At 41.6% G+C, this 25,885-nt stretch overlaps 2 protein-coding genes across 5 annotated transcripts; one reads left to right on the forward strand and one right to left on the reverse strand.

Moving 5' to 3' along the window:
* The first annotated feature begins 2,420 nt into the window (after nt 1-2,420).
* LOC138196482 (U2 snRNP-associated SURP motif-containing protein) lies at nt 2,421-14,365 on the forward strand. 4 transcript variants are annotated; one of them, XM_069146560.1, is made up of 25 exons: nt 2,421-2,518; nt 3,022-3,126; nt 3,533-3,617; nt 3,848-3,959; nt 4,514-4,623; nt 4,798-4,865; nt 4,977-5,092; nt 5,186-5,250; nt 5,335-5,500; nt 5,598-5,797; nt 7,319-7,362; nt 9,259-9,363; nt 9,442-9,508; nt 9,612-9,781; nt 10,349-10,511; nt 10,623-10,702; nt 10,795-10,882; nt 10,970-11,098; nt 11,252-11,441; nt 11,734-11,814; nt 11,891-11,954; nt 12,037-12,187; nt 12,387-12,497; nt 13,680-13,852; nt 13,951-14,365. In XM_069146560.1, exons 3-25 carry the CDS (start codon nt 3,540-3,542, stop codon nt 14,069-14,071), a joined length of 2,652 nt encoding a protein of 883 aa, XP_069002661.1. In that variant the 5' UTR covers nt 2,421-2,518; nt 3,022-3,126; nt 3,533-3,539; the 3' UTR covers nt 14,072-14,365. The 4 variants fall into 4 exon arrangements, with proteins under 4 accessions (XP_069002661.1, XP_069002660.1, XP_069002658.1 ...); XM_069146559.1 differs by lacking the exon at nt 3,022-3,126; XM_069146557.1 differs by lacking the exons at nt 2,421-2,518; nt 3,022-3,126 and adding an exon at nt 2,542-2,718 and having other exon boundaries at nt 11,737-11,814.
* Nucleotides 14,366-14,453: 88 nt separating this feature from the next.
* wdr44 (WD repeat domain 44) lies at nt 14,454-24,485 on the reverse strand. The gene is made up of 20 exons (XM_069146561.1): nt 24,196-24,485; nt 23,268-23,301; nt 21,383-21,460; nt 20,470-21,079; nt 19,712-19,860; nt 19,473-19,568; nt 19,223-19,359; nt 18,781-18,864; nt 18,558-18,664; nt 17,723-17,874; nt 17,497-17,635; nt 17,338-17,402; nt 17,118-17,234; nt 16,908-17,030; nt 16,613-16,804; nt 16,383-16,484; nt 16,169-16,284; nt 15,775-15,902; nt 15,533-15,667; nt 14,454-15,439 (listed from the first exon to the last, which is right to left on the reverse strand). Exons 1-20 carry the CDS (start codon nt 24,270-24,272, stop codon nt 15,351-15,353), a joined length of 2,730 nt encoding a protein of 909 aa, XP_069002662.1. The 5' UTR covers nt 24,273-24,485; the 3' UTR covers nt 14,454-15,350.
* Nucleotides 24,486-25,885: the final 1,400 nt, after the last annotated feature.

Consider the following 25,885-nt stretch of genomic DNA (forward strand, 5'->3'; position numbering starts at 1 on the left):
CTTCTGAGGAGGAGGAGGAAGAGGTGGTGGTGGTGGTGGTGCTTCTGCTGCTACTGGTGATGATGATGATGATGATGAGCAGGGTATGGAGGCCATTTTAGGCTTTTACCATTTTTTATTTTTTTTTCACCTGGTAGTACCCACCTCTTAGCAGGGGATACAGTACATCACAGGAGGCTGCAGCTTGGGAGAGAAAAACAGAAATTAATCTCTTAAATTTGACTCTCATGCAATAAGAATAAGAAATCAATAAAATTTAAAAATTTAAAAAAATGTTTCAACAATGCTGAGTATCATGTGGTGCCACATCCCTCTGAATAAATTAAGATTGCATTAGATATTTACATGATATAGGAGGTTGTTTAAAATGTACATCTAGGGTCATTACAGTTTACTGCTATGAGTAGGAATTAGCACATGACAGAATGAACAAAGCAATGTATGTTTATCCTTTTAAAGATTTTTACTGTGATACAGCATCTTGATTAAAAAAGGATATGCTTGGGTCCAAATGGTGCTTTTAATCTGCTAGAGGAGTGCTAAAGTAGGACGATGGCCCAAGCCCCCATCATATGCCAAAGTAGTCCTCAGGTCAAGTTTTGGAAAGTAACTCGTACTGATACTCAAATAATAAAACTTAAGTACAAATTCAAGGTAGTTGTACTCAAGTATTCTTCTCTACTACATCTCAGAGGCAAATATTGTACTTTTTTACTTGACTACAGTTCTCTGAACTCTAAAGGATCTGAATATTTCTTACACTCCTGCTTGGATCAGTTTAACCTTTGATTGGTCCAAACACATCTACAGTGAACACTGGTGCCCAAACGCTTCCTAATGCGCAGCTCGAAGGTCCTGCAAGTGAGCACTAAAATTAACAGATGATCAATAAATGGCAATTTCTATAGGCTACCTTTTACTGTGACACAGTACTCTGACACCTTTTGCTTGATTAGATGACCAGTGTGCTGTGCTTTTATAGTTATGCTCATAATAGGAATGGATGCTCAGCTCAAAGGTCCTCTATTCTTTACTTTTTTTTCAATTCTGTTTATCAGATGCTATTACATGTTGAAAAAGATGTTGATTTTATTGTTGGTGAATGGCAACAATGTATTTTAGTAAATGTTGTCTACTTTATGTTACAAATTAAAAATATATGTCAAAAATGATCTATTTGTCGAGTATCTAATAGAACATGTAACTAATATTCATGTAAATGAAAGGTCTATCATTTCATGTATGCACCAGGTTGTCATCAGCAAACTGACGGATTATTAGAGTAATTTGACAAACACAGGTATATATATAAGGGTCATCTGTCCTCTACTGATGTTCAAAACCAGCTGTTTTATCCCTAGAAGTCACTTTATTCCACCATGATGTAATTTAAATATTAAAATATGAACACTTTAACGGGTGTAAGGACCAGGAGGAAGCATTGTGTGCCCTGGATTTTAAGTCTTGAGTATCCTGCAAGTTTTTTTTCCTCAGACCCAAAGTTTGGAAAAGGTCAAATGTGACACATCTAAGCAGTGATGGAAGAAGTAATCAGTGCCACACAAACAAGTAAAAGTCCTGCATTCAAAACCTTATGTAAGTAAAAGCATGTAAGTATTAAAAGTAAAAGTACACACTAATGCAGTAAAATGTTCCCTGCCAGTGTTTTACTATACGTGATGTTTTTGAGTTAATGTTACTGCAGCATTAATCTGCATTTTACTGCTGTAGTTAGTTAGGGTGGAGCTAATTTGACCCACTTTACAGTAGGTTGGTTTAATCTACAGTAATCAGCATCATATTTGACAAGATCATCATATTTGTTGCATCGTTGTGACACTTCCCAGCTGGTCCAAAAAAGTCTTCCAATTGATTATTTAGCTTAGGATATGTGTTTCCATCTCATATAAGGGAGCATTTCGTTAAGTCTATCACAAACATTCAAATTCAAAATAACTATTTGGAGGTATGTGGTTTTCACCAGACAGGAAGGGTAAAAACTAATCTTAAAAAGCTGCTGCTGTCAGAAAAACTGAGTGGAGTAAAGAGTACAATAATGGCCTCTGACATGCAGTGGAGTAGAAATATAAATCGTGTGACATGGAAATACATGGAAGTACAAAGACCTCAAATTTTCTACTTATATATATATATAAGTTTTTAATATTTTTTAATTTAAATATTATTATTTTTAATAAGTTTTTATATATTAAAATATATGTTATATTATATATAATACAGCAGGTGATTAAAGCACACACAGTAATTGCGTGAAGAGTTTGATTTGACTGAGGAAAGTCAAAACATCCACGAGAGCCTGTCTCCTTCATGAATATGCACGCGCGCAGGGACGTGCGGAGCGTCCTCCTCCTCTTCCTCCTCCTCTTCCTCCTCCTCCTCCTCCTCTCTCCGGAGCTCCTCCAGTCGGATATCTCCTGGCATCTTATTAGCACGCTGTGTTAGAAAAACAGTCGTCCGTCGCAACCAAAAATGGTGAAGCAATAGCACAACACACATTGTAAGTTGCGGGTTTTGGAGCTTCTTCGTGTTGATTAGTTCTGTCTTGATTAGTTTCGTCTTGATTAGTTTCGTCTTGATTAGTTTTGTCTGAATGTTTTGCTGCGTTGTCAGTCGCTGCAGAAGAACATGTTACAGTTGTGTTAGCGAGCTAACTGTGTCTGTCCAGTGTGCGACAACCAAGAGTTCAGCGAGCAGACGGTAATTTATGATCACGGACGTGAACGTGGCGTGTTTTGAAGAAAGGTTTTACGGGATTGTCGTGAGATTTGTTGACGGACAACATCTTGTGCGTTGGACCGTTTCTCTGGGGAGTCCAGCGACTGTTAGCTGCTAAGCTAACGCTAGCAACGTGAAGTGATAGCTTACATTTAGTCCAGGCCCTTTTTTTAAAATTATTATTTATTTATTTATTTTTTTTTTAAAAAGGCTGTTTGAGCTGCTGATGGACTGAAACACCGTCAGGATACGTGTTGAATGGTGTTTTTTTTTTTTTTTTTAAAGAGCTACACCATGTGATGGAGTTTAATCTTCTCGGGTGGACCTCCATAACCTGAGTGTGTCCACCTCCATCTGTCCTCAGGTCTCTGCAGTCAGCAGTGGGTTTCGGTAATGAGGCGTTATGTGGGGTTTAATTGTGCAACGTTTCCCTGTTTGTGTTATCTGACCAAAGCAGGGACACAAATTAGACTCAACAGAAAACATTTTCGTGTAGACGTGCAGTGCCGTGTCTGCTGTGGGCCCTGTCCTCTGTCCTGGTCCCCTGTCCTCTGTCCCCCCCCCCCCCCCCACAGGACCAGGGAGCTGTCGTTACAGTCATCCTCATCATCTGACCCTGAAAGTGATGTTTGTTATGTGCACACAACATCAAGGACGCCAGACATGTTTGAACACCTAATTGGTGAAATGTCTTGGGCTCATAGAAATCCCTCCTGACAGTAATCTCAACATCTTCATTGTATTTATTTATTCTGCTGTGATTGGTTTTTTGTTGTTGTTGTTGTTGTTGTTGCAGTTTGAGCATGGCAGAAAGAAAAGGAAAACCAGCCACCCCAATCAAGCCGCTCTCAAAGAAAGAACAAGAGGAGCTCAAGAAAAAGGTTTTTTTTTGGGGGGGATGTTTATAATATTGGACATAATGCTAAGTGCTTTTTTTTTTTAAGTGGATGAAACTGATTTTTGTATTTCGAGGCCTGTTTTAATACAAATAAATGTGTGAAATAAGTGCACATTCGTGATGAACAGTTTCTGAATTTTGAATTTGATCAATGACGGACAAAGGGAAGGGATAAAATACAAATAGTTTGTGTGTTTCTGTGTGATGTTTTAGGAGGAAGAAAAAGCGGCCGAAGTTTTTGAAGAATTCTTGGCATCGTTTGAGACCAGCGAGAAAAGCGGAGTGAAAACTTTTGTCCGTGGGGGTATCGTGAATGCAACTAAAGGTGAGCAGCTTGGGACTATGAATCAAGTTTTATGATATGATGGAGCTGCGTTGCAATTCTGTACCTTTTTTTTTTTTTTTTTTTTTTTTTTTTTTATCTGTTTTAATAATGTTAAACCGAATTACCTGCACATGTTATAATTAATACAAAATATCAAGCTGACTCAGCGTTTAAATACTGCATCTCACCATCTTACTTTTTTAGGGCCCACATCTGAATGGTTTCATAAAATTCATCAACTCTTGGGACTCAGTCAGCACTCCATTATCATTTTAATTAAAAATAAATCAATCTCATCCAATATTAGGCAGATCTTCACCTGATCTCAAACAGGTCTTCAAGGACCTCCTGTCATACAAGTAGACGTCCCTTTAACTTCATTTTTAACTGCAAACTCAGCATAAAGACTGAGACTTAACTGATTTTTATTCAGATTCATGGTCGTATTTCTTGCTGACAGGCAAAAGAAAAGCGATGAGAATGAAGCTGCTCCTGTGTTTCAGACCGACACAACTATCATCTAAAATTTCTGAGTGTTGCTATACTCTTTGCAGAGGAGGAAGCAGCAGAAGTCAAGAAAAGTAAGCTGTACCGACCTGCTACGAAGTTTGTACCCGTGTCCCAGCATGTCTCACCAACATCATCTGCTGAAAGCAAAAAGTCTGTAAGTTTGTGCTCTGATTTTTGTTCGATGACATTGTTACTGAATTCAGTAGGAATGAAAATGAATTATTTTACATTTTCCTTTAAATGTTGGTCATGCCCTTACTTTGGTCAGAGCAATTGTTAATCATTCAATTGTAATAATAACCACAATGGCTACTTGTTGGATCAACAGACATATAAAAAAAAATCAGACGAAAAGAAGAAAAGTAATCTTGAACTGTTCAAAGAAGAACTGAAGCTGTAAGTATATATTTTTTGTTTTTACAAATGAGCCAGATCATGTTTCAGTGTGCTCTGTTGAAATATCGTTTGCATATGTAAGGTTGTTTTTGTGTGTGCAAAAAAATGCAGAATACAAGAAGAGCGCGAGGAAAGACATAAAAGGAAGAAAAATGACCACGGCGTCGGCGCAGGAGGAGGTGGAGGAGGATTTGCAGATCTGGACTTACCATTATCCGGACGATCAAGTAAGACTCTGCCTTCATTATCAGTGTTTTACTTGTTGGAAAATGTGGCTACCTTCCAAATGATGCTAACCTGAGTCCTGTTTCACTGTGCAGCATTATACGATGACCTAACAGTGCCAACCACCACGAACCTCTACATAAGCTGCATCAGCCCAAAGGTAAAGAAAGGCGCACTCTGACTTTGACTGGCTCAGCACAGCGCAGATGTACATCTCTCACTTCTCATTGTTGTTACGTCTCAGATGAACGAAGAGATGCTCTGCAAAGAGTTTTGTAAGTACGGGCCGCTGGCCAGCGTGAAGATTATGTGGCCCCGAACGGACGAGGAGCGCTGCAGGACCTCCAACAGAGCCTTTGTGGCTTTCATGACACGGAAAGATGCGGAGAGAGCCTTGGCTGCACTTGATGGTACTGTTCACTTTTACAAATGTTTTCAATCAGCATTTCTCTTTCGTTAGTGGTTCTGTTCCAGACCGCCTGACTGTTAATATATTTTGTATTGTAGGGAAAGTGATTATGGGGTTTGAAATGAAGCTGGGATGGGGCAAACCAGCTCGCATCCCACCTCAGCCTCTCTACACACCGGTGGGGGTGAGAGCCACGCCGCCGCCCCCATCCGGCCTGCCTTTCAACGCTCAGCCAAGGGATCGCTTCCGCAACGACTTCACCAAGCCGCTGGGCTTGTCCAAGGGAGAGCTCGACAAGGTAAAAATCAATCTCCAAGTAATGAGTGTTCACTGCATTGGGACGGTGATGTTGGTGTAATAGGTCAGGAATCACAGCCTGTACAAGAATGTGAGAATTAGCTCATGAAAAGTGTTTTCCTAAAGACTTAAAGAAGTTAGTTGTCTTAAAAGTTCTGTCCCTTTTTTAGGGAAATGCACAAAGTGAAAATTAACCATGTGGCCTTTATGTTGCATTGAAATACAATCATTGCAAACCTCAGCTTGCAACTGTTTTAGAATAAATCCCTGCTAAAGAAACAGAAGCAGTGTTTCCCACACATGGACTTTAGACTGGCTGCTCAGGTGTGTTACCCGCCGTCCAAGCATATTTCCTGACCCACTTTTTTTTTTTTAATTTTTTGTCTGCAATACCGACGCCATGCCCGACCGATTGACTAGTGAACAATCTTGCTCTACTTCACCTATCTCTCTCCTTTGCGCCGTCTGTGTGTGCAGCAGCAGCTGAACCCCACCCCTCATGAAACACAGAGCACAGGAGAGAAAGTAGAGCCATTGTAAAGCACAGTAGAGACTCATACTGAGCTGTAAACAAAGCAGTGCACCTAAATTAGGTAAATAACATAAATAATATATTTTTTTGGCTGGACCGCAACAGCTTCTAAACATGACTGTCTGTCACTGATCGTGAAAGTGAGGGATCACACCAATGGCGCGACTTCCATCTCAAATTAAAAGCCCTCTCGTATTTCACACACTGTCCAGCCATATCCTCGGTTCTTACCTAGTCTTGTGTTTATTTGAGCCAACATGGGGGAGGGGGGGGGGTTTCCAAGTGGGAGCAGAAACACCGGCTTTCAACTTTGGTAAATTGTGCATTACAATGTCTCACTCTTTTTGAAAGTATTTTGGCTTCACACAAATGAATTGTGCTGCAGTAACTGAGAGGGGACTAGAGGCTACATGGTGGACAGCCATTCTGCAGGCGTCTACCAGTGGTCTGCATGAGGCGTTTAGGGAGCATCTGGAAATTGTAGCCACAGAAAATAACCTGGTTTACATTCTCCCCCCTTTAAATGCATGAATCTCTGCATGTACATTGGTCACACACCACTTAAAATGAATTATCAACCTGTGGGAAACACTGAACAGTGTAATTTGTCACCAATCATTGCAACAATATTGGAAATAGTATTATTCTGATGCCTATTTTTTCTTTTATCTAACTGATCACCTGTCCCTGCAGTGCCATATTACAGGATGCAGGGGTATGGCAGTACACAAAGTCAAAGTAACATAATACTTTGTGTTTACAAAATGTTGATAGAACCTTTATGCTCTTAAATTCAAGTACAAAGATGAGCTCAGCTTGTATAACAATATTAGAAGAATTTCCTGGAGTATTAAAGCTGTGTCACCCTCTTCATTTCACTGACTATGAATGCTATCATTGTTTTCTATGCTGTATGTATCCTGCAGTGTTTCATCTGTACAAGTGCTCACGTTTTAATATTTTTACTATTTGATTTGACTTCACAAACAGACTCTGTCCGAAGCCGTAGTCAAAGTGGTTATCCCAACCGAAAGGTACAGACACTCTTCTTACTACGACCCACCAGCTGCTAGAGTACAATGTTAATAGGACAGAGGCTGTGCTGCACTGTTCTTTTGTCCTTCATATTCTTTGAGGCAGGAAGACTCGGGCTAACAGCTGTAAATGCACTCATTATGTACACATAAACAACCCTAAATCTTTCGAGTGTTGCAATACTTGCAGTTGTAGGATGTCGGTGGACATTTTGACATCTGCGACTTGTCGACATCAAAGATCTCCAGAGCCTCAGATGTACGTGTGGAGAATGTACCTAGTATTTGGGTTGACTCTTGTATTTCCACGTTTTAACTGGGGAAACAACCTCATAATTGACCTCGTTTCCAACATAGTATCTGTCCCTCTATTTGTTTTATGATTGTTGTGATCAAAATTGCTTGATTTTGTTGTGACTTTTCTTTGAAATTGTGTTTTTTATTTCATTGCGGTCAAATTGAAGGAACTGGCAAAAGTGCAAGTCCAGGACATAAAATAAACTCATGCTAGAGGGCTGTATGATTAGACTGATGCAGGGACGTGCAACGATTGGTTGCCTAGTTTCCATGATTAAGACCACATTTCCCATAAACCCAGTAATTTCACCTTTTTTTTTCCCTGGTCAATCAGCATGCAGCTTGTTTTGATGATGAGAGGAGCGCTTGAAGAGTCTTTCTGACTGTAGATAAGGAGGGTTGGTTTATTTTGTTGTTTGGAAAGGTTTACTTTTTTTACTTTAATGCCCACAGCAGAGATTTGTTTTGAGTACTCATATTGCAGGGACACTGCGGGAACATTTCAAGCTCCTGCAAATATTGCGGAGATTGGTTGAATTTGGGTTTATTATTGCGATGGTAAGATTTCCTGGAGGGACTGGTAATGTTTAGGCAGTGTTATTTTGTAAAGTGAACAGCAGTAGTCTTTGTATATGACTTTTGGAGCCGTTCATTTATACCAACATCTCTGAGCCCTGGGTTTCCCACGGGCTGGCTGAGACACTGCAGACCGATACAGCTAGAAGGCAGATAGATTTAATATTAATGTCAGGAGTATTTTCATGCTATTGCCATGAATCAAGTTTAGCACCGCCTCAGGTCAGAGTAGTGAGCAATATGAAAGTATAACTGTAGTGGTAGATATGACACGACATTATTGCATGGACATACATTGATGCTCAATATGATAGTTTTCAGGCCTGAGGCCCCAATCCACAGTAATTATTCTATGCGTGTTGTCACTCCAATTCTGACTTACCATGTGGTTCATTTGTCGTGTTCCAGTTATAGTCTGAAAGTGACGATTTTGAAGAAAAATCTCTAAAAGAAAAATAGCACCTTTTTTATGAATTTTGTAGATGAGCCCAATATTTTTTTTATCACAAAGGTTCTGCAGAGTCCAAATAAAAATCTGGTCCTCTGAATTCTCATGTGAGTTTTGTAGCTTGAATCTTCTAAACAATCAAGGCAAAATAACTCAACTTAAACTTTGGATTGGGGCTTCCAATTCTTAAAACCAGTCATTTTTCATGAATACATAGTGATTTGTGTGATTTCTGTTACCCCTTGAATGGACAGTGTCTCTGGAATATTTAAATATGCTGACACATTGTCCCCCTGCAGAAGGCAGTGACTATGCAGTGTTGTACAGTCATAGAGTCACATGGGCTGTCATCTTATTCTATTCAACATTTTTTTTAAAATTGTGAATCGTTTGAGCTGCAATGACATTGTTGCAACCAACTCCGTGCAATCTGAGAGTCAGCCAATCATTTTCACGGGCCACTAGTTCCCTGTAAAGAGGTAGCAGAGATCCTGTACTGTAGCTCAGAGAGAGATGAGAGTACACTGAGAGGTTAAATACAAAACCTGCTCTGATAAACTCTTCTTTCCCCGCAGGAATCTATTGTTCCTTATTCACAGGATGATAGAGTTTGTGGTGCGTGAAGGTCCCGTGTTTGAAGCCATAATTATGAACAAAGAGAAAAACAATCCTGATTACAGGTAGGTATGCAGTAACCTGTCACATGTTGGTAAGTGACCCCGGAGAATAAGTGATTTATTGATTCTTTAATGTCGCAGGTTCCTTTTCGATAACAAAAGCCAAGATCACGTGTACTATCGCTGGAAACTGTTCTCCATACTCCAGGTATGTACCATGCTCATGCTGATTTCAAGACTCTTTTCAAATAAACGGTTTTACTCCATGAAAATACAAGTTTATATGTGCCTGGCTTTCATCCCTACCACAGGGAGAGACCCCGACAGAGTGGAGGACGACGGACTTTCGTATGTTCCGAGGAGGCTCATTATGGAGACCGCCGATTCTAAACAACTACTCTCAGAGAGGTGAAGAGAGAGCTGAAGTAGAGGAGGATGTTTCCCCCGAGGAGGAAGTGAAGAAAGGGCAGCTCAGAGCCGAGTAAGTCTTTCTAGCAGACACGCGCTCTTTTACCGCTGCCGGGACCGGCCCGGCTCGACCGGTACCAGGTACCCGGTACCCGGTGCTACTTTTGGTATCACCTCTGTGGAGGTTCCAAGTGCCAATACTAAAAGGTGATGTGAAAACACTGCAGACCAGGTCAAAGAGAATTGTCCCAATCACCGAGTTACACAGGACAACCAACGCCATCCCACCATTGTTAACTAGCTAAGCAACTGTAGCGGCTGCAGTTTTTCCAATTCCCTGGACTACTCAATGGCAAACCGCTGAGGAGGTCCTGACGTTCTTCTTTCTGGTTGCCAACAAAATGATCCAGCGAGAGTGTGTCACATTGGATATGGCATCATGATAGCTTCGCTATAACGGCACCGCATTTAGGGGGCACAATCTGCAACAGAAAACGAAACATAAAAGTCCCTGGTACCAAAAGGGAGTAGATTCACGCGGAGTAGAGCCGGTGCTGGCAGTGGAAAAAAGGACTATAGTGACATTTCTGCTTGTAACTTGAGTTGACCTGAACGTTTCTCTTCTGTAAACACCTTCCAGGCACAGACAGAGACTGGAGGCGCTGCTTAAAGAGCTCACTCCAAGCAGGGAAGACATTGCCAATGCCATGCTGTTCTGTCTTGACCGAGCAGATGCAGCGGAGGAAGTCGTGGGACACATCACGGACTCTTTCTCATTGCTTCAGACGCCCCTTCAGAAGAAGGCTAGTTAGCTTCCTTTTGTCTTCATATAAACAAAGTTACACAAAATGTCTGTAAAGTTAAATATTTCATTAGATTTAACTTTTTTTTTTTGTTTGTCCTTGATCCCACAGATTGCTAGATTGTATCTTGTTTCTGACATCCTGCACAACTCGTGTGCCAAAGTAGCCGGTGCATCGTATTATCGTAAATAGTAAGAAACGTTCCCTCAATCCAGCTTCAGCACTGTCAGATGGAGAAGAAATACAATATGATCAGTCTTAAAGTGCTTCTTTCTCTTTTCAGTTTTGAAACAAAGCTAACGCAGATATTTGGAGACCTTAATGCAGCACACAAAAACATACAAGCCAGGCTGCAGGCTGAGCAATTTAAGGTAATTGTGTGATTCATTTGCCTCGCACAGCGACATTTCCCAAAAATAGAACAACAAAAAAACAGTTTCATTATCTTGTCTCCACAGCAAAAGGTCATGAGTTGTTTTAGAGCCTGGGAAGACTGGGCCATATACCCGGGGCCTTATCTAATCCACCTTCAAAATATCTTTCTGGGCTTCGCTAGAGCAGGGGAGGAGCCGGCAGAGACGGCAGAGGTGGGCTGAATATTCATCTCCTTGTTACAGACATTGTGGTCCTTTTTATGATGGCATTTCAACAACACGGACAGCTGCAAGTGTTGGGAAAAATAAACAAACTGGGACATGAACAACTTTAAACGTATGTATATTGGTCTGGCTCCTTTGTAGGAAGCACCCTGTGATCTTGATGGTGCGCCAATGGACAACACACTTATAGACGGGTTACCTCTGGGCAGAACTCCTGTGAACGACCTGGACGGCTGCCCTCTGCGCTGGGACCCTCTGGACGGAGTCCCTGTCGATGACATAGACGGCGTTCCCTTAGGAGTTGTCATTGATGACATCGATGGGATGCCCTGTGAGTCCGCCACGTATTAAAACGCACACATTTCAAGCACAAATCCACATTTTCACACCCCATTTATTAATTATCCGCCCAACTTAATGCGTCTTTCATCAATACACTGATACAGCTGAGTAGGCACTCTGATCTCCTTGCGTCCAAATACAGGCTCTTCCTACAGGGATAAATAAAGTCGTCAACACCATTTAAAAAAAAGGAAACATAAACCACAATCACGGTGTGACCTAAAGCATTTCTATAATGACCTGTCCTTTTCCTGACTCGGCCGTCTGCTTTGTTTCCTCAGTAGATGAGAGCAATGCTCCTCTCTCCAGTGTGCCTTTGTCCAAGTGGGAGAAGACTGGTGACAGTGGGACGTTTTCTCAAGGTAAGACATGTCGGGCTGCACTCTGTCATCAGTCTGCCTCCTGCGATCGCGCTCATCGTTCTCCTTTCTCTCTCAGCCAAGTCTGAGTCGAAGTGGGACACCGTGGTGGAGCACAACAGCGAGGATGAAGTGAATGTTAGGTGAGGACTAAGTGGCCGGTTTCACGGCATCAAAGAATGCTGCTACGGAAACTCATATTTCTCCCCTCCTCACTCGCACCAGTGGCCACTCGCAGGACGGAGACGAGGACTCGGAGAGCGACAGCAGTGCCGACTCCTGCAGTTCGCCAAACTACGACAGTGCAGTTTTCCAGAGCTCGCTCCGAAGTTTTCAAATGTCGGAGAGCAAAAGGAAAAGGTTGAGAGAGCTGGAGGCGAGTCCACATTTTTCATGAACATCTTCATGCAGTTGTTTTTCTGTGGTCCAACTCGGCCTCTTTTTAAAGCCATGCTTCATTCGTCCTGTTGCATTTGTATTGTTATCTTCTGATTCCCCACCGATTCCCCCACTGTAGCATTTTCATCCATTGGAAAATATATCAAATTAAATATGCAGTTTTGATTCTGTAACAGCTGAGGGTGATGAAGATCCAAGATGAGCTGGAATCAGGCAAAAGGCAGAGGAAGTCTGGGATGAGCATACAGCAGCAAGTGGAGCTCTACAGAAACAAACTGCTGCAGAAGGTGAGCTGATGGACAGCTGCCATTTCTGTGGCTTTTAGTTCATATTGTATATTTTATTTCACTTTTTGGAGGACTGGAGGGAAGGATGGGGGGGGGGGGGTGTCCTAAATTTTTAAGTAGTTAATTGTGCAGTTATTATTTCCCCCCTCATACTTTTTTTTTTGTACGGAGGGGTTGCTGAAGAAAAGTTGCTGTTATCATCAAAGTAGCATTTCTTTAATTCTGAACAGTATGAGTTAAGATTTTCAAAAGTGCACGTCATTGGTACATTACCTTCAAATTGAAATTTGAACCTGCTGCAGGGACAGAGGAGCACTTTCTCCAAAAGATTCCTCCAGCTCCGCTGTCACAAGGACAGATACAGGAGATCATTCCTGCCGACCGCAATTAGACTGTACAATAACTCACCTCTGGCAAAATCCATCACACAACAATAACACTGTTGTCTGTGTTTCTTGGTTGTTTGTATATAATATATATAGATATATACTGTACTGTATATACTGTCTATACTGTGCATTTTATATTTTTACTGCTATTTTACTGCTATATTATTGCTTTTCTATTATTCTATTATTATCTTATTGCTTCTGTATGCTGCTGTAGCGAAAAAAATTTCCCCTCGGGGATTAATAAAGTAACTACCTAACCTAACCTAAATGATACTGATGCAGAGCCAGCGGTCTAGTAGTTTCAGCTCTACAGATTTACACAAATGTGCGCCACCTGCAGGGGAGGAAAAGAGCTACATTTTTTTTGGTTAAATTAATCCAAATTTTTGTTTTATAGAAGCAAAGTTTATATTCAGTACTAAACTAAGAAGTTTACACTGCTCCAGGTTTTCTTATGTATTTAGTCCTCATTGTATGTTTGGACAACTCTGAAAAAGTAGCAGGATTTGCCAGGTTTGACAACTCTGCTGTGCCTTTATCTAGTGGTTTCATTTAATGAATTAGGGCTCTGCAGATTTGATAGTGTGTGTGTGTCAAAGTTAATTGAATCAGTTAAGCATATGTCAAACTGGTCTGATATATCAAACAAGTCACCGTGTGAAGAAACTGCGAGCTAGAGACCATGAATTTGTGGGTTTGTTTGAAGCAATGTCCACGTGGTCTTTTGCATTTTATCGGGCAAAGACAGAAGCCTCCGTCTGACTTGATTGATTTACCTGGTCTCCTGTAGGAGTTTCAAAAAGATGAAGAGAAGAATGAGAGATCAATATCAAAGTCCAAAGACAGGTCGAAGGACGACAGAAGGAACAAAGAAAGGAGCAAAAGGAACGAGGACGGGAACAGAAGGCGGAGCAGTGAGTCCGGAGACCCGCCCCGAAAATCAAGAAGCATCTCTCCTTTAAAGCAAGTGCCATGACACGTTTCTGTAGCATACAAGTCGATCTATCCTGGTGGTTCTCCTTGAAATTAATCTACTATCATATGTTCTGTCTATTAAACAGGACAAGGTCTCCCAAATGGTCCAAACGCTCCCGATCACCATCTCCAGACCAGAAGGCAAGAAAATCCAGGTCACGGTCACCTCATCGCTCCCACAAGAAGGCAAAGAAGAGCAAACATTGACTCTGTCTGGACCTTTTCCTCCATTTCTCTGCTGCATTGGCCTGCTGATGTCCACAAGTTTCCACGAGGCACTTCTGCAGTGCTCCGTAAACAGACTAACGTGTCTGTTCTCTCGGCTCCAACTCACACTCTCCAACGCAAGATTCAGCACTCTTTTATATGAAGAAGTTTGAACACTGTAACTAATTATATATATTTTTGTTTTAATGTTTGTTTTTCAAACGATAACCAGAAATGTTGCTGCGAAGTTCCAACACTAAATAAATCACTGCTGGTGATGAACATCTGTGTGGACGACGTGATTAGTAGTAAACTTATTATTTATTTATTTTTTTCCCCCGTACTCTACAAATTAATTGAAATAGCTTGTCGACAAACATCCTTCTAGTTTGTGTGGATTTTTTTTTATTGAGGAAAGAAATAGAGCATCATTTTTGTTTACAAAAGCAGTAAGTACGCAATGTTACACAGTAAATTTACAGTACTATTTTATATAATGAAATGTGCTTTCATTAAACAAAGAAATGTATCAAAAGTACTTAAGAGCCAGTATTGTTTCTGGAAAAAAAAACAACTTGAAGATACCCAGCCCTAGTAATTAGTAATTGTTTACAGATTTCCTGTAGAGTGGCTCTGCTGTTATCTGCTGAAATGTTTGGTATATTTTAGAGGAAAGCTTGAGAACTTGGATTTAGAAAAGCAAATCTAGTTTTTGTAGGCACAAATAATCTGTAAATGACACTTCAGTCCACCTTGATTTCAAGACAAACGCGTCTTTACACAAGACACATTAAAATTGGACTGACTGACAGTGTCTTGGGTCTCTGAGGAAAACTTGTCAAAGAAACTAGTAAGGTGCCCATACTGTTACAAACAGCCTTGAAGCTACACTCAGTCTTAACCGTACAGCTGTACATTTACACAAACATCCCTGAACTGATTTAAGTTTCTGCTCAAACAATACACTTTGCATTTCTGGATCTTTTTTTTTTTTTCCTTTATGCCAAACCATTCACAGTTGCTTGGTATGAAAGATAAAAAATAGAGATGCGATAGGGAATCTCACCGTGTCCGCTTTGTACAGTCCATTTCTTCCAACCATTACCTCATCCTATATTTTAGGGTCCCTGTTCTCCAGGAAAAGCTACAGACAGCTTTGTCTCAGAGCTATAACCGTTAGGTAGTTGTGTGACCTCGGAAGTCTTCTGACTGGTTGTCCTCCATCTTTAGGACTGATCCTCAGGCCTGAACGCGGAGAGCCTCGGAGCCTCAGATGTACTCAGTACTTTTTTACATTGATGAAGACTTTGATGGCTCCGGTGAAGTCGGCAGAGAGAAGAACCTCGGTGTGATCTGTCTTTAGGGCTCCTGCGAAGAAAACAAACAATGCAATTTTATAGCACCGACATGACAGTCTTGATGGCATTAAACCTGTCTGTGAATAAACTCGGGCGGGCTCACCTGAGGGTATCGTTTCAGAGTCTGTGGAGTCCAGGCTCTTGCACTCTGCTTCGGGTTTATCTGCTCCAGTTTCTTGAGGAACAATAAGGCCAGGGTGGGGTGCAAATATGGCGGAGGTGACCACTGCATTGTGTGCTGCAGGATAAACAGTGCTTTAGTAACAATCCGACGACCGGGAACAAAATGATTTCGAATGACATGAAATGCTGTTTGTCACTCGACACGCAGCGCAGTTTCGTTACCTTTAATCCCTTCCCAGAAGTCGTTGCGGTCCCGTCGTACAGATGTGAATTTGCTCAGGTCGTGGTAAGTGCTCCAGATGTACACGTATTTATCCTCTGAGCCACTGACTATGAAGGAGTAGTCATGGCTACAAGAAGACAGTCCCATAAGAAATTCGTTTTTGTGTTAAAAGGGGGAGATGTAGTGCAACATACTGTCAAACAAATAAGACTTGTTTAGGTAAAGCGGCCCCCGCCAGTTGTTAACACGGACGAGAAAAGATTCATGAGAAGCAGCGTTTATGGTAAATAAATAAATCACTAGCACTACTTATAACTTCATTTGTTGGAGAGGGATGTATTGGTGCGTGTTACTTTGACAAGGTAAAGCCAAAATTACATGAACCCTCCTCACCTGAAGCTCGCCTTGATCTGGCTGCTGCTGTTGACGTAACCCTTGTACTTCATGGATAGAGACAAGTCCCTCAGGTCGTAAAGGCGAATGCGGGAATCATTTGAGGTCACCAAAATCTGCGGGGACGGGGTGAATTTTGACATTTAACAAGCGTGACTGGCATGTCTCATTGCAAGGACGTCAAACAAGCTGCAGATGAGATATTTCTTATTACCTTGTTCTCTCCAGGCAGAGGCTCAATGCCAGTTATTTTGCGTCCCACTTTGTTCCTACCTCTGGTGGACCTCACGTGAATTTGAGTGTGGTATTTCAGACGCTGAAGAATGTGCGAAGACAAAAAATAAATTTGGTACATCATCTAATTGCATGCAGTCGTGACAAAAAAGGATAAGAAGGAAATGATCAAATCACACGTTATCAGAATAGAGAAGTGAAACTGGATACCTCCGTGTCGTAGAAGATGCAACGGCCATCGTAGGTGCCGATGACGGCATACTTCCCATTTTGACAGAAGTTGGCGGCAGTGATGAGCCGGGTTTGGCCATCCACCTCGTTCCACAGCGCCACCTTCTTGTCTGGAATGTTCCACAGCCGAAGTTTTCCATCCAGAGAGCCGCTCAAAAAGTATCTGTCATCCTTATAAAACGAGACAAACCTGTTACTTAAGATACAGCCTGGGAGCCCAAATGAATACGTGTGATTTGTGCCGAGAGGAGTAAGGCAAGGTGATCGGACTTACTCTGGGATGGAAAGCAATGGCTGTGACAAAATCAATGTGCTGAAAGCAGCAGAGACACTCTCGCCTGGATATATGCCATAATCTCACGGTTTTATCCATGGAGGAGGAGAGCAGGAAAAAGTTCTAGATCGACACAAAAAACTGAAAAAGTGAGACGAGGGATTTCACCAGTAATGTGAGAGTCTAAAACGTGCGAAGTGAGACGATCACCTTCGACCAGGATAAATCCAACAGATCAGCTGTATGACCTTTGTACTTGCAGAAGGGGATTTGGCGGAAAGGGGCATTTCTATCTTCTGTGTCTGGGTCCTCTGGCATACAACTTGCCTACAAAATAAGTGCATGAAATTGGGGGAAACAGTCACACAACAGCCATTTTTCCTGAGCACTTGACATCTCACAGATTCAAATGGTTGTTAATGTCACTCACCCCTGGATCAGTGTCAGATTTGGAGGAGCATAAACTTTCCTGAGAAGGCGAAGGTGAAACTCGACCTGGAGGAGGCGAAACAAAAAGAACGTCACTGCAGCATGCGGATTAAAATGATCAATCAGAAAACAATGGGGTTTTTTTTTTACAATGAGGTACCTTCAGTGTTGTACTTTAATCTCATGTTATTAAAGTAGTCAAAGGCCGTCTTTAAGACCCAAATGCGGACCACGTTATCTTGGCCTGCAGTTGCCAGCAGCCTCCCACAGTGTGAGAACTTCATCGTCCAAACAGCTCCCTGAAGAAAGGACAAAGATGCTGGTACACAACTTCCCCCCCAAACATCAATAAACCAAAAAAAAAACCAAAAGAAAGATCCTGTTACCATGTGCTCTCCACTGAGGTCCTGCACCACCTTAATCTGGTCAAAATCAAAGGGACCCTTGAAGCTGTGCGCCGCCTTGAATTTAGCAGGCCTGGTGTACGGCGTGCCCTCATCGTCACTCGACGACGGGTCGTCCTGATCTGTGTGAAACACTGAGAGCCCAAAACAAAAAGCACAGCTGAGAGATGATCAAAACCGCATTAATATTTCATAAGCATGTGCCGACATTATGTTTAACTCCATGTAAATGTTCACAGCAAGACGCAGTCGGAAAAAAAGTCAACAACTGTTTTGTATTAGCAGAGGTTTTATGATTATGTGGCGCGTGTGCCAAATCTAATAGTCACACTTTGTCACAGTGAAAAATCTTCTGCAAGTCCTCAGGGATACACTGTGTCAGGTCTTATTGGAAAACAGTTTCATAAACACCACAATGTGAATACATGAAGACACAGATGAGACAAAAATGGGGTTTACAAAGCAGTGGGAAATTTATAATCTGCATTTTTAGAGGAACAAAGTGTGTCGCTTTTATTGATTTGTGGGTTTTGATGATTTATATCTCCTTTATTTGACTGCTGCCATTTATGGCTACAACAGTGAGAAGCTAGAATGAATTATTATCTGTCCTGTAATGTCCTCAATGTCCACGTCCATTTACAAACAGTAATCTCAACCAAAACTCTTCTCCTGCTGACACTTATCTGTGCTGCATCTTGTTGTAGCTTCAGTTTATCATAAAACCTAATCAGCCTACACATCCTGTATGTAAAAAACCCCCACAAAATACAGAGATACATCTCCATAAATGCTTCAGATTACCGTGCATGTTTACCTTCATCTCGCACACTTTTCACTTTGTTGACTGCCTTCTCTCCATACTCCTCAGCGAGATGCTTGGCCTTCTTCACAGACTTGCCCAGGAATTTTTTAAATTGTGTTCTGATAGAAAATATAAGGGACATCAAATTGTTACATTCTATGTTAAATGATGTGGTGAGAAGGAGAAGAGTGTCAATTCCAGCAGTGAGAGGCTTCGGGAAGTCCGTGCTCCTTACGTTTTCTGCTTCAGTTTCCCTCCGTCTGTGTCTGCCAGTGGAGCCTGAGGCTTGTCATCGTCATCTGACTGTGCTGCATCATTTCTGGGAGAAAAATATTAAAAAAAAAAAAAAAAATAACATCCTTCCTCTGGAAAATGTACAATTTATTTTTACATAAACCTGAAAAAAAAAAAATCCTTTCCATGGGACAATGTTCAACATGTGTGCAAACTGCAGAGGACAGAGCACAGACAGCAGCGTCAATGCAACACGCAGCTACCAGTTTATTCACGAGCTGTCAAAATGGCTGTTTTCGTGGAAGCTGAATTTGATGCTCAATTGTCTCGATTCAGTTTAATTTTCCCCTCTTAGACTTGTATATAAAGTAGTTCTTTGTCCAGAATTCAATTAAAATGTGACAAAACAGCAGCTTAAACAGAAAAAGTGATGATGTGCTTACGTAATGTACTCCTTGGTCCTCCTCATGATGTGTAGAGTGAGAGGGTTGATCCCAGCAGGAAGCTTCTCCTCCGCCTGAATTAGAGGGATCTCTTCCCCGGTGTCTAAGTTCTTGATCATCACACTGGCCAAGATTTCCTGTTTTGAGATTGCACACGAGTATGCTTTTGTCGACTAGATGATAAGTCAAAGGAGTGCGCAAGAGATTTGGGATATACAAATATTTAATAAAAACACAGAAAGACTCCTACTTCATCTGTCAGTTCTCTACCAGAGTTGGAACGTGGCCGCTGAGGGCCGGGAGTTTGTCCTTCACTCGGAGACGAGGCCTGTCCGTCCTCATTTTCCTAAAAGCAAACAGATGGCACAATCGATGAAGAAATTGCGACAAAATATATATATATATATATATATATATATATATATATATATATATATATATATATATATGCCAACATATATATTTTTTTTTTTAAACGTCATGCCCGACCTGTGCCGTCACCACCTTGTCCCCACTGGTGGCACTGGCCAGATCCAAGGAATGCTGTAGCTCTTTGGTTAGACTCCTCACTGTGCTGCTGGGAGACACCAGGCCAGAGGGCTCCAGAGAATCACCGCTGACTGGACTGACTACAGACACTGGACAATGAGAAACCACAACACTTGAACTGAAAAACTGGACATCCTTTTCTGTCTGCTTTGCATATGTGAGCTGTGTTTTGTTATTGTAAATGTTCATGGATAAAAAGCAAGAAAGACATCTGGCTTAAATGTTTTCCTGTTACGTTAAAAACAGCTGTAAAATAAAGTTTGTCTACAATGGCACGTAACCCTAAAATATGACTTCCTAGTTTAAAATCAGTGATTTACCAACTTTCTCTCCTTGTATCCGAGTACTGGCTGCATATGTGGCACACTTAGCGAGGTAGAAGGTCATACCTTGAATTTCTTATCATCCACACACAATATTTTGTTAGTTCAAGCCATTCCTCATTGATCTAAAACACTAGTCACGTGTGGTGAGCGCAGGCCTGTCATTCATTCACACATACTTTGCAGTGTCAATGTAAACAAGGAGCATAACTTTAGAGCTTCTGCTAAGAAAACTATGACAACTGCTCAACAGCAAAGTCAAACGCTTTACAGCAGCTCCCAATGCAGACATGCTTTCAAATTTGAATTCAGCATTTCAAAACGCACTTTTAATGCATCACTTTAGTGCCATTAACTCAGCAGTGTGTTCTCTACCTTCCAGTCCACTTGGCCTCAGACACTCCTGTGACTTCTTGGAAGGTAAGCTCTGCCAAGATGGTGGAGGAGGTCGAGGTGGAGGACCTCCGCTGGGAGGCGGCGGGCGTGAGGGAGGAGGCTTCTTTGTGCTGGCTACAATGTCTGGTTCCATTGTGAACTGCCGTGGGGGCTTCAGAGGCCCAGAGGAGTCCGAGTCAGCCGGACTGTCTGTCAGGGGAACCTGGTCTAAGATGTCCGCAGGTCTACACTCCTGCTCGCCTTCTGCAACCCCCACAGCCCCATCAGGCTGACTCTGTTCGATGGTGCTGGTGATGTCTGGAGGCTGAACGTGTTCTCGCGACCTCACCGATGGCCCAGGGAGATCCGAGGGTTTGGGAGCAGGTAAGGTGCATTCTCCGTTTGTTGCTACACTTTTTTGTTGTCCCTCTGACCTCTGGACAAATTGAGGCTCACCAGCTGGCGCCGATAGCTCCACAGGAACTCCCTCAGCATTATCGTCTTCCTGTGTCCCCGGCTCTGCTCTGACATCAACATGGAGCTGATCTAACAGCTGAGCCACGTCACCAACACTTCCCTTCTGACTCTCCTCAATGATACTATCAATGATCTGTAAGCAAGAGAAAATAACATATTATTTAACAATGCAGCAACTAACGGAATTTTTTTCTTTCTTCTCACAGTAAGTGTGACACCTGGGAACTGGGTGGTACAGCAAACGAAGCACTGCTGAATATGGAATTTCTTAAACGTACGAAATCTATGAAAATCTCACTAATTTACACTTTTCTTGGACAAACAAATATGAGAAAATGTTGGAAGTCTAATATTTTGATAAAGATCTTTTCTCTTTTCATTTTACCAGAGCCACAGTCTCAGGTGGGACACTGTGCACGAACAGAGAAAACTGTACCTGCAGGGAATCGTCTTGCTGAGTCTCAGATGTGGCACAGCTCGCATCCTGTGCAGGGATTACTGATCTCTGGGAAAGCTGTTCAGACAACAATGGAAAAAAATTATATATTAGTACCAACAATAGACACATAAAGGAAATAACACAAGTCACATGCCAGCTTTGACTTACATAAATACTTAGAAAGCATATCAAGGCTGACCGTACTAAAATCGGTTTATTATCTGTGCGGCATATGAGTGACTGTGAGTGACGTTGAGGTGAAGTCCTGCACGCTGATTTCACTTTGCTACAAAAATCTATATTTTCAAGTAATGAGACGTACCAACGGGATGTTATGGTGGTCTGTATCCAAGGTTTATTCAACTATCAGTTCACTATTCTGCTCTTATTTCCTCAGTTTTTACTTGTCAATAATCTCTTTCATGAGAAAGTGTAATTCAAATTCCTATTCTCACAGTCTGTGTGGGAACCATTGAGAAAATTACATTTTTACAAGTAAAAACAAACCCGTGCAGGAAACCAACATTGTAAATAAGCCTTTCTCCAAATGCTAGTCCAGTGAGATTTTTTTTTTTCTTTTATGAACTTAAAATGTGAAAAAAAAAAAATTAAAAAAAAAATCAAACTTTAACTGTGGCATCTGCAAAGGTTTGGGCACCTATCTAAGAGTGAAGGATCAGAACTTCATTAACTCAATAGGTCCTTCGTGACTCATACAGCCGGTCAACAACCTGCACAGTTTAAGAAGCTCTCTGACTCTTAAAACGTTGTGGTCACACTCAACAACCAAGCACCTGACTGAGGACATGTTCATAAAATTTTTCACAAGAAGATATGAAAATAAAATCTGGTGCGGGGGGAGGCTATAAAAAGATCAAAGTGATCAAAGCTTGCCATTTTACAGTCCAAAAAGTTGTTTCAAAATGGCAGTTTAACGTGAAAGTCAAAATAGGATCTGGAAGAAGACTTTCTGATGAAACTGCACATCTGCTGAACAGAAAGGACAGTAAAAATAAAACCCCATCTGATTGCAAAGAACCTGCAGGCAGGTTTAGCTGACACAGGATTAATGGTGTCCAGTTCCACACGGTCAACAGGGTCTACATGACAGAGTCCTCACAGGGAAACTTAACCTTTAACCTCATCACAAGAGTCAGAGGCTGAAGTACACAGAGCCACATATGGATAAGCCACAGTTGGTTTTGCTGTGCAAAGATTAGGTTAAAATTTTGCTCTTTGGCCACAATCACCAAAAGTATAGAGAAAAGAAAATGAAGCAGCGTCTGATGAAAATATCACCTTGACATCTGCTAAACATGTGGACAGAAATATTCTGCACTGGAAGGAGAAGAAGGGATTTCAAACTGAATACAAATGTCACAGTCAGTCAAGAAAGTGAAACTCAAATGAGTTTGGCTTCTACAAAAGATAATCTATCCAAAGTACATGTGACCACTGACCTAATAGAGCACTTACGTTTGTGCACAAACCACAGTTATTGCTCGTGGAAGATATGCTATTTTTAGTTCCTCAAATAAAAAACAACCATGTCTAATCAATTGAGGAGAGGATTTTTTTTATTTCTGTTTGCTGCAGTATTATTTTTTTTGGTACTTTTTCCACTTAAAATGAACAAAATATGTAATTTGCCTTAACTTTTGCACACAACTGAGGCACTTGCAGCCGATGCACCTTCAAGGAGAACTACGATTAACACTTCAGTCACCACTAAATAGTTAAACACCTCATGATATAACAGTGTAATGTATAAGATTTAATCCTTGGTCATTTTCAAACTTAAGTTGGACTAATCATTCCAACGGCAGCTCAGCACCACACATAATGCCTTGTTTTCACAGTACCTGGGTTTAGATAAACATACCTGAGGTGAAGGAATGACAAACTTTGAAGGCGACCTGTAAAAAAAAAAAGAAAAAAAGACAGAGTTGCAAAATGCAGTGAAATTCAAAGTATTAAACACAACAACCTAAAACCAATCTCGCCAAACCAAATATGTGATTAATTTTCTCATAATAATGTGTGAATTGCACTACTTTGATCCCAAATAATAATACAAATTTGCAGCTCTCCGGTGTCATCAAACCTTTTGGTTTCTAACTCAGTAGTGAGCTTATTTACTGACAACGACACGATGGCCCGACAGCCACTTTCCGTAATGAAAGCGAGCATAAAATCCAATAGATCTTGATTCATTTTTAGTAATTGTCAATTGATCCATTCTAAGATGATTACATTTCCTGACACTATATTGGAAAATTGTTGTGTTTTCTTGGTTGATCCCGACTTCAGTCACCCACACCCTTTTTTTTTTTTTGGTGTTACAACAAACAACGTTTTGAACGGACGTATCAATTTGCATCTTGGTGTCAAGTTTTCCAAAGGAAACCTGTTTCCTAAACGTTATCTCTCTGATCCCAGGGACAACACCACGTGACCCGTGTGTTGGGGGTTACACTCCTGTCCTGTCGTTTCACAGCTGGTGAACTGAAACACCCCCGTTTGACACTAAAACAACACTTTCACTACTCAAATACAAAACTGATCGGACGGTGTTTGGCACCTGACTCGGGGCGGTTTTTTTGTTTGTTTGTTGTTGTTGTTGCTGTTGTTGTCGTTAAAGCAGCTGAGTTGACATCGTTTATGAAAATGGGTATTTTTTTTGCAAACGTAACGCTGGCTGACGTGATAATAAAAAAAAAAACAAGCAGAAAAAGATGCGCGTCTGCCACTTTTATCAAATGTAATCTTAACAACAACAACAAACAAAACAAACCAACGTGTTTTCTTACACTTTTGGAGAAGGAGTAAAATTCACGTCTTCGGGAGCATCATAGAATTCCTCCGTGTCACTTGTGTCTGACGCCATGCTAACGTCAACAGCAGCGCGCTAGCTCGTCCGACTCGGCCGCCGGGCAGCTCGTTGAAAAGCCTTCAAGCTGCGGATCATTCACGGGTTACACACAGCGACGCGCTCGGTCTCTCTGTATCGCTGCCCTGTCGGTATTAACAGCGCGATCTCCAAGGGCTCGGCGTGGACGTCGTGGAAAAACAACCACTTTTCTCTCTCTCTCTCTCTCTCTCTCCCCCCCACCACCCCTCTCCTCCACCTCCTCCTCCACCCCCCGTCTGACGTCACGCCATAACGTTACAATATGCTAAGCCGACAGCGAAGCTAACGTGTAATCTGGTTGTACGACTAAGCAGCGACCAAATGCTAACTAGCCTTTCTGTCTCTTTGATATCTTGGTCTCTTTCGCGATCGAGACAGATGGCCGCCCCCCCCCCTCCTCCTCCTCTACCACCACCACCACCACACACACACACACAAAAAAAGCGCGTTTTTTTACAACACCGGCGTTCACTTTGATCAGCTGTCAAAGCTACCGGAGCCGGTTGACCGCGTCATAAACAAACCGGTCACACAAACAATACATGTTAGCGAGGTGAATCAAAGGGCGGGGCACCAGCGCCTTTCTTCTTCTTCTTCTGCGCTGCTCTCGGTGTGATTCTGACACACGACTGGCCTCTACTGGCCTCTACTGGCCTCTAGCGGCCTCAATGAAGAACAGCAAGCAAAAGGGTTAGGGGGAGGGGGGGGGACAAAAAAAAACATGGGCTTGGCTGTCAGGTGCCATGAGACGGTGAGTAAGAAGGAGTACTACATTAAAAATGCTGTTCACGTGGACATGTCGATGAAGTACGTTTTTCAGTCATTTATATATTTTATAACCGGTAAGCTCTCAACTGGACCATTTTGCGTAATGAGCACTTTTCCTTTTGATATTTTAAGTTGACGCTGGATTTGTAAAGCAGACACTGGCATAGACGATGATATTTTAATATTTTTTGATTAGAATCACATCCATTTGGTTAATAAATAAATTTAACGAGGATATGTGAGGCTACTGATCAGCTTACAGCTGAAACATTTACTTGCCAGTGAGCTCTGGTGGTGGATCTATTTGTTAATTCATCCTCTACTCTAAACCTCACAATCCTGCTGAATTACTGCTGCCGGGCCCTTTTTTTTTTTTTAGTTTCTTTATTGTTCTTGGACCCTATACATTTTACAATACAAGCTTCTCCTAAATGCCACATTCATCCTGCAATATCTTCTCTAAAGATCCTACAATCCTTTATTCTGCCTCTTTCCACTCCTTGTATCTGTGTAGCCCTGCAACATTTAAATCATCAAACAATCTTTAATTGTATAATTTAATTATAAAGTGTAATTAAATTGTAGTGTACATCTACTGGAGTGCATCTCATGAGGTAAAAGTAAGTTGAGAAGCAGCTGCAAGTCCATCTCATTTATTCCGACATGACGTAGTCAGGCACAATGAAGAACTGTAGACCAGGCCACAGTTTGGCAAAATTACAACTGAATTTGAAGTAGTTTCATATTCAATCAAAGCCCTCTTTGTTCCAGATCAATGCGTCAGCTGATTAATAACAAGCTTGCAATTTTACTGATGATTT

The sequence above is a fragment of the Embiotoca jacksoni genome, unplaced genomic scaffold, assembly GCF_022577435.1.
Source record: "Embiotoca jacksoni isolate LCO1_2020_lvr unplaced genomic scaffold, fEmbJac1.0.p SCAF_13, whole genome shotgun sequence".
NCBI lineage: Eukaryota > Metazoa > Chordata > Actinopteri > Embiotocidae > Embiotoca > Embiotoca jacksoni.

Bases quoted from the DNA above. Each gene is read 5' to 3' on its own strand.
- LOC138196482 (XM_069146556.1), top strand. From the start codon at position 2,612: ATGTTTTGCTGCGTTGTCAGTCGCTGCAGAAGAACATGTTACAGTTGT. The intron at 2,719-3,532 runs GTAATTTATGAT...TTGTTGTTGCAG, and splicing joins AAGAGTTCAGCGAGCAGACG to TTTGAGCATGGCAGAAAGAA. The intron at 5,501-5,597 runs GTACTGTTCACT...TTTGTATTGTAG, and splicing joins AGCCTTGGCTGCACTTGATG to GGAAAGTGATTATGGGGTTT.
- wdr44 (XM_069146561.1), bottom strand. From the start codon at position 24,272: ATGGCGTCAGACACAAGTGACACGGAGGAATTCTATGATGCTCCCGAA. The intron at 18,865-19,222 runs GTAAGCACATCA...TTTTTCTCCCAG, and splicing joins AGGACCAAGGAGTACATTAC to AAATGATGCAGCACAGTCAG. The intron at 17,403-17,496 runs GTACCTCATTGT...CGCCTCCTCCAG, and splicing joins ATTAAAGTACAACACTGAAG to GTCGAGTTTCACCTTCGCCT.